This window comes from Artemia franciscana, chromosome 8 (assembly GCF_032884065.1).
Source record: "Artemia franciscana chromosome 8, ASM3288406v1, whole genome shotgun sequence".
Lineage (NCBI taxonomy): Eukaryota > Metazoa > Arthropoda > Branchiopoda > Anostraca > Artemiidae > Artemia > Artemia franciscana.
This window is the reverse complement of record NC_088870.1, coordinates 53,514,403-53,530,363: the sequence shown is the minus strand read 5'-3', so window position 1 is coordinate 53,530,363 and position 15,961 is coordinate 53,514,403. Positions and strand designations below refer to the sequence as shown.

General features: G+C 31.3%; 1 protein-coding gene across 3 annotated transcripts in view; it reads left to right on the top strand.

Moving 5' to 3' along the window:
* The window catches only part of LOC136030565 (caspase b-like), a 71,556-nt gene that overhangs the window by 4,501 nt on the left and 51,094 nt on the right, over nt 1-15,961 (top strand). For 2 of the 3 annotated variants that reach the window (XM_065709629.1, XM_065709631.1), the window contains exons 2-5: nt 3,461-3,706; nt 5,136-5,399; nt 11,283-11,433; nt 15,666-15,786. In XM_065709629.1, the coding sequence (XP_065565701.1) occupies nt 3,511-3,706; nt 5,136-5,399; nt 11,283-11,433; nt 15,666-15,786 (732 nt within the window). In that variant the 5' untranslated portion in view covers nt 3,461-3,510. The remainder of the gene's footprint in view (nt 1-3,460; nt 3,707-5,135; nt 5,400-11,282; nt 11,434-15,665; nt 15,787-15,961) is intronic. The other variant, XM_065709632.1, reaches the window with a different exon arrangement.

Here is a 15,961-nt window from a genome sequence, read left to right as displayed (position 1 = left end):
TATATATATATATATATATATATATATATATATATATATACAATTCCACATCATATCCGCTCAGTTGAGATTGCGCAATGATAATCAATATTTCGATTGGTAGTATTTCTGTAGGTACTTGGACCCTTGGAGACAATTTCCTTACACCAGTTCTAGTAACTCCTAATAAGAAAACTTGCCATGGACATAAAAATGAAAATTTGCTTTGGTCATCATAGCTGCAGAATGTTTATCCAAAAAAAAAAAACAATTCAATTTGGATATGACGTATGGGTGTTAGCTTTTTCTGACGGATATTGCTATAAAATAGACCTGTACAGTAGGAAGAGTGAGCAACAGCCAGCAATACCCATACAACGACAGGGGGTCAAAAATCTATTGTCTGTTGTTGAAAAAGCAGCCCATCACGAAGTCTTCTTTGATAATTTCTTCACAAACTACTACCACTACTACTAATAAAGACTCACCACAGTACTAAGCGGCCTAAGGCCAACAGAGCTACGCACACCCCTCCTCCCTCCCAATCTATTCAAAGTCTTCCTTTTTACACTTTTGCAGGAAGTTCCCATTCTCTTTCAAATTTTTTTTATGACGCCCTACCACCCCAGACAAGGACAACCTACTTCCCGCTTGGCCCCAAAGGGTTGGCAAAAACGGACAATCTTTGCCAATCTGTCATCCTTCATCCACACAACGCGCCTTAGCCATCTCAATCCATCTAAACCTTTCTTTCATTACAGCCCTAGAAAGCAGGGTTGGACCACATTTTTGTACAACCTACTATTTGAAATACGGTCAGTCAGCCGGGTACCCAGAATAATCCGTAAGCAATTTTTCTGGAAAACACCTTCCAATTCTTCATCTGCTTTTCAGAGCGCCCATGCTTCAGAGCCATATTTAACCACTGTCATCACTGTAGCATCCAATATTCTACTCTTGGTTTGTAGACTCGTCTTCCTTTTCTTCCCAACTTATTTTTAACTGTAAAAAAAAAAAAAAAAAAAAAAAAAAAAAAAAAAAAAAAAAAAAAAAAAAAACACCCCGAGCCTTGAATATTCTACTTTTCACATCTTTGCTGCTCTCACTGTCTTTACTAATAATACTATCAAGGTAAGTGAAGTTAAGACTTTGTCTATAGTATATCTCAGTCTAAAACGTATCATTTTAATAAGCATTTCGCTACCTACAAAGACTAGATTAATGCCTTGATAATTACCATTAGGTACTTTCCCTCTTTCACAAATCATATTCATAATCTTCAGTGACTTATATCTAACCTCAGAGCCACCACGTTAAAGAAACTCTTTTATCGCACTATCAATACCGGGAGTGTTATCATTTTTTAGTCCTATTAGTACTGTCGTTAATTCTTCATCGCAAAACAAATGCTCCCTCGCATCCAAGGTACCACAAACTTTTTCACTTTCCTCCACGTCTTTTCTTGAAACTGTATCTCGGTTTAGCATATTCTCAAAATGTTCTGCCAATCTAACTCTAACTCTTTCCTTGGCTCCTTTCATATCTTTAACTGGGACAAGTCCAGGTTCAATATTACCTCTCAAATTGTTAACATACAAGTACAATATTTTATCATTATTCCGTCTAGCTGCATCTTCCAGATCCTCGGCAATTTTATTCATGGCCTCCACTATATATTTACACCTCCCTAGTTTATATTTTAATGGTTTCTCCAATTTCTTTGCATTCCGTTTGCTTTCATATGATACCATCACTCATAAGTCTTGTTCAAGCCCCTTCTCCTCTTTATTAAACACAAAAAGCTTTTTGAGTAATATTCCTAGATGCAGTCCTAAGTTTTTTCCCTATGACACTTCACAAATGGTTTTTCTAAATTATTCTAGCCATCTTCCAAATTATCAAATTTTAAAGTCTCAAATTTGACGCTCAACTTTTCCTGGTAAGTTTCTCTCAAATTCTCATCCTAAGGTCTACCAACATCATAACTTCCCGAGAGATAGTTACCCTTGCGACATTTCAGCTTTAAATTAACCATAGACACTACTAGATGGTGATCTTTACTTTTAACATCAATAACAGCGCTTCTATATAACCCTATATCTTGTGTTGACACTGTCAGTCTTCGGTTTACCATAATATAATCAATAAGGTTCGCTGTTTTACCATCACGTGAATACCGTGTTAACTTATGGGCCATTTTATGACCAAACACCGTATCGGTTATAACTAGATTGTTATACCTATAAAATTGCAAAAGTCTCTAGCCATTACTGTTTTCTTTTCCTATACCGAATTTGCATAGGTTAGGAAACCGTCTATCCCTATTTCAACCGATCTGGGTGTTAAAATTTCCAATGAAAATATCTTATTTCTACCTGGAACCCTGACTATTTTATCCTGTAGCTGTAAGTAACATTTATCTGAGTCACTTGTATCTCCGTCAGTCGGTTCTACAAGGGGGGCACATGTTACTTCAACTACTACCCTGACTTTTTAGTCATATCATATCATATCATATTAGTTATCATATCACTAATACCTTCCCAGCCTAAAAAAGACTTAGCAGCAGCCTTATTCATTATGAGCCCTACTTCCTGTCACTGTACCCCGTCCTTCCCTTCTGAGTAAACAAATTCTATATTACCTATTTTCATGCTTCCTACCCCTGGGATATGAGTTTCTAAAACTCATAGTAAGTCCAGTTCGAATTGTTTAAATTAGTCAGTCAAAATGTTGATGTCATTTTTAAGGTCTTAACATTCAGAGTTCCGATTTTCATACTCTTTAAATCATTGAAATTATTTTGGCTCCAAGAAAAGCAATGACGGGGATCAGTTAATCGTAGACTGTGAATTCCAAAAACAATTAATAGATTGTAGAATATTAAAATAACAAAAGTTTAGATAGAAAGTGAATGACAGTGCGTAATGTCTTTTGCAAACTGTTTGATAAGGAAAATTAAATGATTAATGATCTTGGCAAAAAAAAAAAAAATCTAAACAAAGAGTTGATTTTACTGAATTTTATTCTTGAATTTGTTCTGATTTCATAAGAATTTAGATAATAAAAAATATTTAATTTGATAATGATATATTTCGACCAATAAATAATTAAAATTAGATACTCTTTTCAAAAGGAAGGTAAAAATATGGGAGTTCTGGCTGCCACTTGTGATTTAAAGATAAATCCCAGAGTCCTTAGAGGATGTACGTTTAAAACAAATTTTGAATACTTTCTTAAAAAAGACTATAATTTCATAAGTTGTTATATCTGAATGAATAAGTATGTGAGATTTAATTTATGTAGCCTCTCATTTAATCCAATAAAGGATCATACCTTGATTGGATCATACCAATCCAATAAAGACAGATATACGACAGAGATTACTATAGCTTGTTTTTTTTTGCAGGTGCCTCAAAAATGGGAGCTAAGCATGATATGGCATCCTAGGTCTTTCAATCCTTTTATTCTTTATTTCCAGATTCTAAAGATTCAAGTTTATCTCAGTGACCACCTTGAATTATTCAAACTATGGACGACCGATTCTCAATGTTCCCATCACTCGTATTTGAGCTTCCAACAGACTCATCATCCCCTGCTGGTTGTCTTTATGAGATTGACTCCAAATTAAGATTCAAATCTTCTGCATTACCGTTGGGAACACCAAAGGGACACTATCTTCACAAATGTGAAGTCACAAAAGACGGAAAAACTTTCACTGGCATGGGTAACTTTTTAAAATAGTAAAAAAGAATATATATTGTCTAGATTGATTACCATATATTGCTCCACGTCCGGCAGCCATTCTATCCTAATAAAAAAAACTCTCGCTAGACATGTTATTTTGATACTCTGGCTACATGTGTTTATTGACACCATTACCGCTACTAGTTATGACTCAACGCAGCACCAATCCCCCTGAGGTGAATGCAGCTGCTAACGCTCCTCTCCCATTCTAATCTATTGATAAATCTTTATACCTTCCCAGGAGGTTTCCATTTCACTTATTTCCTTCTGTACGACTTGCTCCAACCTTATCCGTGGACAACCTGCTTTCGTTTTAGCTCTACACATTTGGTAAAAAAAAGAACAATCTTCAGCAATCTGTCATCCGAAGAACCTGCTCTAGCGATCTCAACCTTTTTCTTATAACAGCCCTACAAAGCGGAATTGAACCAAACTTTTCGTAGAGCCTACTGATACGGTCAGTCAGCCAGGTACCCAAAACAATCCGTTCACGATTTCCCTGTAAAACATCTTAAAAATGTTTGTCCATATATGGTGATTTCTGACGATATGTACATTTTACCTCGAATGCAGCTGATTTTTACCCCTACTCTTTACCCTTTTCTCTTAAGACTTTTCTATTGCTACCAAAAACTGCATAACTACCTTTGGAGGTCTTTATCATTGACAAAAAAATGTTCCGATTTTCCCCAGTTCTTCAAGTTACAAAGGTTTACGTAAGTTTTCACTCGACTAGGTTCTAACTTAAGGGTTTTTTTCTTGATTTTCTAGTCTATTGAAGCACATTTTGATTTTGAAAGTTCAATAGTTAAGGCTCTCATTATAGAAATTCTATGAAAATAAGGAATATCTAAATCATATTTATCATAGAATAAAAATATTCCGATACAATTAATATATAATAGAATATCAAACTAAACAAAATAAAAACAGAAAGTCAATTACAATTTTTAACGTCTTAAGTAAGTGTTTTAGAAGAGAAAATCATATGATAAATGGTCTCGATGAAAAAAGCTAAGTAATAAGTTGATTTCACCTAATCTTTTGTTATTTCTAATCTGAGTAGAAATCAAATAGATAAAAAACATGTGAAATACAATAATTTGAAATTTTGGCAAATATATAGTAGAAACTAAACTCTGTTTAAAAGGAGGGTAAAGCCTTGGGAGTTTTGAATGTCCCATGCCAATTGAAGGTAAATTATATTAATTTCTTCTTAAAAATATGCTAAGAAAAGACTTTTGAATGCTTTTTATTTGAATGAACAAGTATATCAAATATTATTTCATGTGGCTTCCACAGTATTTGAATTAGGATGGACCGTGTCGATTGGAATAGGAATAGGAGCAAAACAATCGAATAAAGGTAGTTCCATGAAAGAAAATGGCATAATTTGGACTTTTTTGCAGGCACATCAAATAAGGAAGCTAAGGATGATGTGGCATCAAAGGTTCTTCGAGTCTTTTATTCTAATTTATGTTCATACAAGCGACAGCCTGGAATTATTCAAATTTTAAATTATCCGAATTTTTGTTCATCCCCTGCTGATCGTCTCTATGCGGTTGACTCCACATTGACATTTACATTTTATGAATCATCATTCACGGGAGCGTTAATGGGAAAAGGACACATCTGTGATGTCACAAAAGACGGAAAAACTTTCACTGGCATGGGTAACTTTTTAAAATAAAAAAGAAACAGAATATAATATATTACATTTTCACTACCATATATCTTTCAGTGTTGAGCAGGCATTTCTGTATAGAAAAGGAACTGTGGCTAGACATGTTGTTTTGATAATCTTGCTAGATATTTGTTTTGATAATGCTTTATAAAAATAATTACGGACCAAACCTAAGTAGAAAATGTAGATACAAAAGAAATATATAGGAAAACATATATATATATATATATATATATATATATATATATATATATATATATATATATATATATATATATATATATATATATATATATATATATATATATATATATATATATATATATATATATATATATATATATATATATATATATATATATATATATATATATATATATATATATATATATATATATATATATATATATATATATATATATATATATATATATATATGAAAACAGGTCCTTGGAAATCAAATTTAGTCATATTTTTATACTTTTTGCAATGTGAATACGGGCTCTAGATCCACCCATCAATTTACCCCTCAATTGAATTCACGCAATTTAAAACTACAATTTCCGACATTCTTATAATTTCCCAAATTTCCCATCCTAAGCTTTAAGATCGTAATAGGTCTTGTAAAATGATGGTTCAATTATATTCCAATTTTCCTTTACTACGGCTAAAATGTAATAATTTATTATTTAGTGGATAGTTCAATATCTAAATAATTTATTTTGTCTTTATTTTTTCTTTCAATAGATTTAAAAACATATCTTTATCTAATTCTTTAAATTTCTTATCAAGATCAGCTACTTTAGAATCAAAACGCTTAGGGGCCAATAGATTAACCATTTCACCTTTAAAATGAATAGTTATAACGAGTTTATTTCCAAATTTAGTTTTTAAAAATTTCATTCCTGTAATCGTTTATTCCATTCCAGTGTCTAAATCTTCTTTCCTAATAGTTCGATTATATTCATTTAAAAATTTCAATTTGCTTAAAAGTTTCTCCATTTTTTTGGTGATTGTCTAATCAAAAAAATTTCCAAATCAAAATAATTTAAACACTAACATATAATTTCCTATCAATGGCTTCCATGATTGCTTTTCTTTCTGAAAATATAACGCAGTAAATGTTACATGGATTAGCAGGTACTTGATCTAATAAAAGTTTAATATCTATATCAGCACTTGATCCACTTCAATAATTATTCGATTTATGCTTTGGAACATCAAAACAAAATAAAGAATATACTGTTTTGAAATCATTGTAACTTGCAATTGTTCCACTATCAACATTTTTATGTTTATATCCTAACTGCAAAAATTGTTGATAGGCTTTATAATATTCTTCATCGGCATCAGTGAATTCACATTTGAAATCTTTTTATGAATATTTATGCCTATTTACTCTCACTTCAATTCAATTAGTTTTTTGTATGGTCAAATACCATACTGTTTTGCCTATAACTATTATCTTTTTCAAAATTTCTGTAACTCAACAACAATTTTATTTGTATTATAGCGTTCACTGACTGACTACCCATTAGTTAATTCTATATTCTTTTTATTATCACTTTTATAGGTATTACAAACTTCCCATCTTAATCCAAGTGAGCTGCCCTTTCCTATTCCACCCTTAAATTGTTCCGCCTTCTTCGTTAATCTGGCTTTTAATTGAGTCACTATGGGTAAACTGGGATGTGATACTGGAAACATCCTTGATAAATGTATGCATTACATCTAATTTAAAATTTTGAGCTCCAGATTTTATAATCATATTAGAAAAATCGTTTCTTTTTAAAATAATTTGATGTGCAAAGCCTCTAAAAACACGATCAGTATCTTGACGAAATCCAGATAATCTTGATAATGGTAAATAGATAAATAACCACGTGACTTTCTTTTGTTTTTTTAGATCTTTTAAATGAACCACTATTAAAAGTGTTATTTCGTTTTGTTGTAATGGTTCCACCACCCCCAGCAGTAAGTGAAAAAGTGCTATCAAACTCATTTTCTGCTTTAAAAGAATCATCGGATTGATTTTATCTTTACACCAAAATATATTAGTAGCTGCGCTTCGACTGTAGTCATCTGAAAATTATAATAGACTTTTAACTGTAGTTGTTATACCTACATAATCAATACTTTCAATACATTTTCTACTGATAAAATATTCGGCACTTCTGAACAAATTAAATCCATTATTTGTTAAAGTAGCTTCTTCATTATTTTGCATATTTGATCCATCCCATCGTGTTATTTTCGCTTATGAATAAATGTAGCTATCACTTGTAAGGATCTAAGATTCCACATCTTTAAAAAGAAATCATAATTTAGTTGTTGAGATAAATTCATATTGTTTTCTCTAGTTTCTGTATATTCATATTTGGTTGTAGAATAATCAATAATAGGCTTTTCAAATATTTCCCAGTGAGGAGCAAGAACTTGATTCACTAATATTTATATACAGAAGAAATTATTAAATAAAATTTAAAACATTTTCAAATAGTGGAGGTGGATCTTCGATTGTCTCTGAGGGTGTCAACAAGAGCATCATCGTGGATGTAGTTTAAGTCCCTCCCCTACAATCATTGAATCTAATAATAAATATTTTCTTATCATTGAATCCATAACAAAATATTTCAAAGAAATGGGAACTTGCTGCGAGGGTTTAAAGAGGTTGAATAGATTTGGATATATATATATATATATATATATATATATATATATATATATATATATATATATATATATATATATATATATATATATATATATATATATATATATATATATATATATATATATATATATATATATTTATATTTATATATATATATATATATATATATGTAGAGGCTTGGTGATGCCGACTGAGGCCAAAACTGCTACGCACGCTCCTCCTCCATTCAAATCTATCCAAAGCCTCCCTCTTTAAACCCTCACAGCAAGTTCCCATGAAATCTTTTGCTATGGCTTCCTCCCACCCCATACAAGGACGACCTGCTTTATGTTTAGCCCTATAAGGTTGACCGAAACGGACAATATTCGGGAATCTGTCATCCTCCATCCTTAGAGCTTGTCCTAGCCATTTCAACCTTTCTTTCATTATAGTCCTAGAAAACGGGATTGAACCACATTTTTCTTATAGCCTACTGTTTGAATTGCAGTAAGTAAGCCCCGTACCCAGAATAATCCATATACAATTTCTCTTGAAAACATCTAGCAAATGTTCATCCGCTTTTTTGAGCGCCAAAGCTTCAAAAACCATATTGGACCACTGTTATTGCCAATATTTTAATTTTGGTTTACATACTTATCTTCCTATTCTTCCAAACTTTTTAACTGTGGAAAAACAACCTGGGCCTTGGGTATATTTTACTTTTAAAATCTTTACTGCTCTCGCTGCCTTTACCTATAATACTACCAAGGCAAGTGAAGCTGTCCACGTGATCAATATTTTCGTTATCCAAGGTCTTCTTTTCATCTTCACTTACTCCTAGCCTTAGTGACTTAGTCTTCTTAACACTAATCTTCAAACCTTTCTTGTGATCCTTAAGACAAATTCCTTCAAAATGATCCATATAATGGGTATAGAGAAAAACCCCACCTAACTCCTGATTTAATACAGAACCAGGTGCTAACCTCATTACCCACCTTTACCGGAGCAGTATTATTCACGTACATAGCACTAATCACTTTAATGTAGTTTTCTGGTATACGATATAGGGAAGGATAAAATATTTGCAAAGACTCTTCTATCACATAAATCAAACGCTTGCTCAGAATTGATAAAACTGAGGACTAAATGTGTTTGACAACCAAGACACTTCTCAATTATTAACTATAGCGTGAAAATTTGGTTAACATATCCTCTACCTTTTCTAAAACCACACAGTTCTTCTCTTGAAACTTGCCTACAGCATCCCTCTGCCTAAAATGTATCATATTACTAAGTAATTTGCTACTTATAGAGACCAGACTAATGCCTCGATAATTACGATACTTCCCTTAAAAGAATCATTATATTGGGTTTCATCTTCATAACAAAAAATACTAGCAGTTGCGCTTCGACTACAGTCATCTGAAAATTCCAATAAAATTTTAACTGTAGTCGTTAAACCTAAATAATCAATACTTGCAATACATTTCCCACTCAGAATATATTCATTATTTCTAAACAACTTAAATACATTATTCTTTAAAGTAGCTTCTTCATTATTTTGCATATTTAATCCATCCCATCGTATTATTTTCACTTTTACATGAAGGTAACTATCACTTGGAAGAATCCAAGATTTCACCTCTTTTGAAATGAAATTATAATTTAATTATTTAGATACATTCACATTGTTTTCTCTAATTTCTGTATATTCATATTTGGCTGTAGAAACATCAATAATAGGCTTTTCAAATATTTCCCTGTAAGGAGCAACATTACTATATTATTATTATTACTATAATTATTATCATTATTAATATCGTTAATATTATTACTCGGGTTTCCTATATGCTAAAAAAAAAATATAGCAGATGTTTCAAAAACGGATAGAAAAGACTAAAAAGAAGTCAAATTGTCTTTTTGGTGTTGGTTCAGCTTTGTATTCAGTACTGTTGTATTTAGGAGTAATAGACGATGAGGGTAATACCTCTCATCAGCAGGATTCATAACCTTTTTTTGGTACTAATTTACAAGAGTAAATATTTTTTTATTGGTATCCTCTTTGTATTCACTTTTAACTACTTTTTAAATTTCATTTGCTTCTCTTAAGATTATGTAGTTATTATGGCAGATTTTTTTTTTTTTTTAATGTTGACATGTTGTAGTATGAGAATTGATAAACAAAACTAATTTCTTGAATTATATTTACTAATTACTTTTTTCCTAGATACCTAGTCTTCGAACTGCTCAATAACAGTTTACGAAACTGACATAATAACAATCTACTGATTATTGAAATTGGCTTCACCTTAAAATTAAGCCTGAATCCTTCTAAGTTGTTGAGTGCCATATATTTTCAGCTCAATTTTGGCTGATTTTTTCATCATTTTCCTTTTATACAGATTGGTATCTGATAGTAACAAAGACTGCATTTTTACAATTAGAGGTATTTATCATTGAAAATAACATTTCAATGTTTACCGTTTCTTCAAGATACATAATGTTTTTGTAAGTTTTTAATTAACTAGGTTGTCACTTTAGATATTGAGGATTGATATTTTTTCGAATTTTTTAGTCTTTAGAAGCATATTTTTATTTCAAAAGCCCTAGAGTCACACATTCATAACAAAAAGTACATGATAATAAAAAAAATGTAATCATATAAATCCTTGACTGTGAAGTTTGAAAATAATTAAAATATAGTAGAATGTAAAAATAAGGATAATAAACAAAAGAAAAATAAGAAACTAATGACAATTTTTATGGTCTTTTGTAAAAAGTTTGAAAATAGGAAAATTATATTATTAAGGGTTTTGATGAAAAAAGTTAAGTAAAGAATTGATTTTACTTAATTTTCTTTTTAATTTTTTCTGATTGCGGATTTAATAATAATAAAAAAATAAATAGTTAATCAGAATAGGTAATTTGAAACTTTAAAATTTTAAAGCCACGGGAATCCTGGCTGCCACTTGTCATTTCAAAGTGAAGTTTATAAAGTTCTTCTAGGATATATGTCAAAAGAAGACTTTTGAATACTTTCTTAAACTGTTATTTTGTAATTTATTATTTCCAAATGAATAAGTATGTAAAATTTAGGTTCTTGTAGCCTCACACTATCTTTGAATCAGGATGGACCATATTGTTCTGGGATTGAATCATGCCAATCGAATAAAGGCAGTTACATGAAAGAAACAGCTATAATTCATTTTCTTGTTGCAGGTGCATCAAAAATGGAAGCTAAGAATGATGTGGCATCCAAAGTCCTTCGGGAATTTTATTCTGATTTTCTGGCCTCTGAAGATTCAAGCTCTTCCTCCGATAATAGATTAATCAGTAGCATTAGTCCCCCTTCAGATGCTAAAGTGTTAAGGTTTTGGCTGTTTTATAGTTCTAGCAGTCGTAACTTCTAATATTTGCCTTAGGGTCTCGGGTTTGTTTCATTCCTGGAGGTGGAGTTATTTGACCTTTCGACTTACTTGCTCAAGATGGCTATTCCAAAATTAGGATTGGACTCCTTTGAGAGGAGGCAAAGAAAATCTGTCTTGGGGAAATTTTCCTGGGATTATTTTCTGTGGAGGAAGGGAAGAATTTTATCAATGCGTATTTTTCAGGAGGGGAGGTAAATTTTCAGATTTTTTTTTCCATAATACAGATACGGAATTATTTTTGTTTGTGTCATTTCTTCTGTGACTGCCTAATTTTGCATATGCAGAGAATTTTCCGAGGGGGACTGTTTTTAGGAAATTTTCTCGGTGGGGATCTTGTATTAGGGGGATAGTGGACGGAGAGAGGGATATTTTAGTTGAAACTTAACGTAATGAAGATGTTCTTGGGAGGATTTATGGAGATGGAGTTTTCTGGGGAAGATATGTCGAAGAGGGAGTAAGAGTATTTTCTGAAACTTATGAGAGCCATTCCTTTTATCTGTCTTATTTTCTTTTTGACTGTTTGACTTCACACGGGGAGACAAATTTCCAAGCAAGATCTGTCGAGGAGGGATCAAGGGTAGGATTCTCTGGAAAGGGGATTTCTTGGAGAGGGAATTGTTCAGGGGACGTTTCAGCTTGTGTGGGGATTTATTTTGGGCAATATATCTCCAGAGAAAAGTTTCCATTGAAGGAGTTTTCCAGTATGATTTGAGAAAATCAGAAATTGATTTTTTTTTTTCGATTTTGTGATAAACTATATAATATGTTGTATAATTAATATAAAAAAGATGGGACTTTATATAAGATGGGGCTAAACTGGCATCAAAGTTAGTCCTTTACGCTAAAGCCTGACTTTTTATTCCGTTTTTCAAGAACAGCCACTCAAACCTAAGTTAGAACTTCGGACAAAAATTCGAAATAAGTAAGACCTGAAACGAAAAAAAGATTGTCCATTATTCAGAGGCCGGAATGAACCGGCCTCTAAGTTAGTCCTTTACGCTAAACCCAGAATTTTCGTCCCGTTTTTCAAGAACGATCGCTCAAACATAGGTTAGAAGTTCCTGGGAGGGCGTAAAGAGAGAGCCTTTAAATAGATTAGGATGTAAAAGTTGTAAACATAGTCGTGTTGGCCTCAGAAACCTAGTTATTATTGATAATTGTAGTAAGTGAGTAAAGTGCCTTAACTTCTGAGCCTAACTTGATAACTCATAGAAATTTTTACATTATTGTAAATATTTGCATTTTTTAATTTTTGTCATTATTTTTGTGGAATAACACTAGAATCCTGATTTTGAGAAAGTTGAGATGTTTAGTGCTGTGGAAATTGAGACTTGTCTTCTGTATCGAAAAATGAACAATACTTTAAGAAATATATTCTAGGGTTTTCCTCCTGAATTTAGGCTTTTTCCATTCTGTAGTTTTAATTTTATAAATGTTTGATTTTATAAATGTACTACCATTTCTTGTATGGTAAACTCATAGTTTCAAGGGTAAAAATCCCAGTTTTCAGGGTTTTCCTCTGAAATTTTTAGCCTGGCCTTATAGTTTAACTGATTAATACTATGTAAAATATAATGGGTGACAGGAATTTTAATGTTTGCAAAATTACTGCGAGTGTCTAGAAATATTTTTCAATGCAGTTGAGTGTGTTTGAAAGATTGGATGGAAAGGCCCTAATCTTTCATATAACTAAGATTACATCAGTTCTCCTGAAATAAATTTGTATATAAAACGTTTTTTCTAATATATTTTCTCGAAATTCTCTAATATATTTCTGGGTTAAATACCTTAGCTTTAAAGATGAATTTGTTAGAAATCAACTTTCTTCTAATACTCACAGGACTTTGTTTAATCTTTCAGACAACTTAAGCAGAATTTTGGATTTCTTGCAAATATCTGGGATTTTATTTGTATAAATTGTTTTTTGGACATATAAATTTTTTAAAGTTGTGATAGTGCAATAAAATTTTCACAAATATTCAGTAACGGTGGTAAATTTTGTCAGCCTGAGTACGGGTAAAAACAAGAACAATGCACATACAAAGTTTCATGATCACTTCGTAAACAAATAACTCATATCCAGAGTTCTTAATAACACGTTGATCTTACAAATAATTGTTTAGAACAATCAAAACGCATTTGCAAACATGACATAGAAGCAGAAAACCAGTACCTGTGAGATATAGAGACGAGTTTTCTCCCTAGCAATGGCCACGTGTCAAAGTCAAGGTCGGATCGAAGATTTTTTTGGAGAGGGGGGGAGGATCGGAAGGACTACGAAAGGATTTTTATGGGTAGGAGTTGCAAAAAACTTTGAAAAATGCATCAAAAATTTGATTGTATCCACTTTTGTTACGTTTTTACAAGTTAAAACAGAACAACGTGGAAACAATAGGGACACTTTTTTTTCAAGACAGTGGAATTCAATTCAGTGGAAAATTTTTGCCCTATGTCAAGGGGTCGTCCTCAGCACAATACCAGAATATATATATATATATATATATATATATATATATATATATATATATATATATATATATATATATATATATATATATATATATATATATATATATATATATAATATACATATATATATATATATATATATATATATATATATATATATATATATATATATATATATATATATATCATGAAAAGAGAAATCACCAATGCAACAGCACAAACACATAAAAAAAAGAGACAGAAGGAGAAAAGGAAGACTGTTTTCCTAAATTAGTGATTAATATAGACCAGCACTTGAATGAGGCCTTAACCCTACTCACCCATACAATCACATAGGTCAAACAGCATAGCCAAACACAATCAACCATAAAGAATAATCCATGGACAGGCAGTCATGTCGTCAATAAGTATAAGTCGTCATTTACCAAACAATAGAAAAAATAATAAAGACAAATAATTCAGAGGCAACAACCCAACACAAGGGCTCATCAGGAGAATACACTGGCCTATAGGGTTTCGCCACTTTAAATTCTCTACCCAGCCAAGTGTTGTGGCTACCACAGAATATCCATGGCATCCCCGTGTCGGGTATCACCCCCAAAATACATGCCTTTGAAAAAAACAGCAAATTTAAAACAACCAAGTAACACCAAAACAAGCTTATCCTGTTAATATATCCCTCTTTTTAGCAACAATAGGCAAACTAAATATGATAAAATTTACCAAATCACAAATATTAACATATTGCAAAAAAAAAATCAATGAACTAAACAATTATAGAATTCATCTTTACCATGTGGCTATTTTTAAAAAAAAATCCGCTCTATTAGAAACACAATTCAAAATAAATGGCTCTACATCATCATTTATCGAACTTAGTTGAAAATTTCTTTAAGTATTTCCAGATAATTCTTTTGATATTTATTTAAAAGTTCGTTATAATGAAAACTAAATTTTTTAAATTGCCAAGTTAATTTATTTGCAGAAAAACCTCTTGATATCAATTTTTGGCTTAAGATTTTACATCTATTTTTAAAATCAATATAATTACTACAAATCCTTGCATAACGAAGTAATTGTGAGAAAAACACAGAATATGTGATATTTGAGTGTATATATATATATATATATATATATATATATATATATATATATATATATATATATATATATATATATATATATATATATATATTTCCTGGTGTTTTGCTGAAGGTGCCCCTTGGACATATTGCCGAAATATCCACTACATTGAATTCCACTACCTGGAATTCAAAAAAAAAATATATCTTCTTCGTAAGTTGTTTTTGTTTAATATGGAAAGGCAGCGTGGTCTTCGTTGCTTTTAACAAGTTGGACAAATATATCAGAGGGGTGGGGGTCAAACCTCCTATTACCCCCTGGATATGGCGTTGGCTGCTGTTGTTTCAAAACCTGATGGACATTAGATATCTAGTTTCCGTTTCTTTTGACCCTCGCTTACTCAATCACAGGTTATTCAATAAATTTTCACGGTCATATAATTTTTTGTGACCTTTTTAAAGGAAAATTTTAAAATCAAAACTATAGGACATTATTCCATTTGAAACACTTTAAAAGAAATATGTAAAGCTTTCTTTTTTCTGAAATTAATTATACTGACAAACAGTCTAGAAGATTATATTATTCATTTTGAAGATCGTCCTAATAACATTAAATGTTACAGGTTACCTCCTTCAATGAATCCTCCTGGGAATCAAGAACAAGAAGAACATTTGCAAAATGATTTATTGGAATTTAATGTTACACCCGCATCTCTTTATTTTTACCATATGAATAGCAAGAACGTAAGTAGTGCAGGAACAGCTTGGTCTTCTTTATTTCTTAGGTCACCTATTTTAGTCTATTAGAGTAAAAAACATTTAATGCAATATAAGTGTTTAAAAAAAAGTAAAGGGCTACATTAAACTGTAGTAAATACAAGTCAAAGTGAAAACCATTAGAAATTTAAATGAGTGGAGC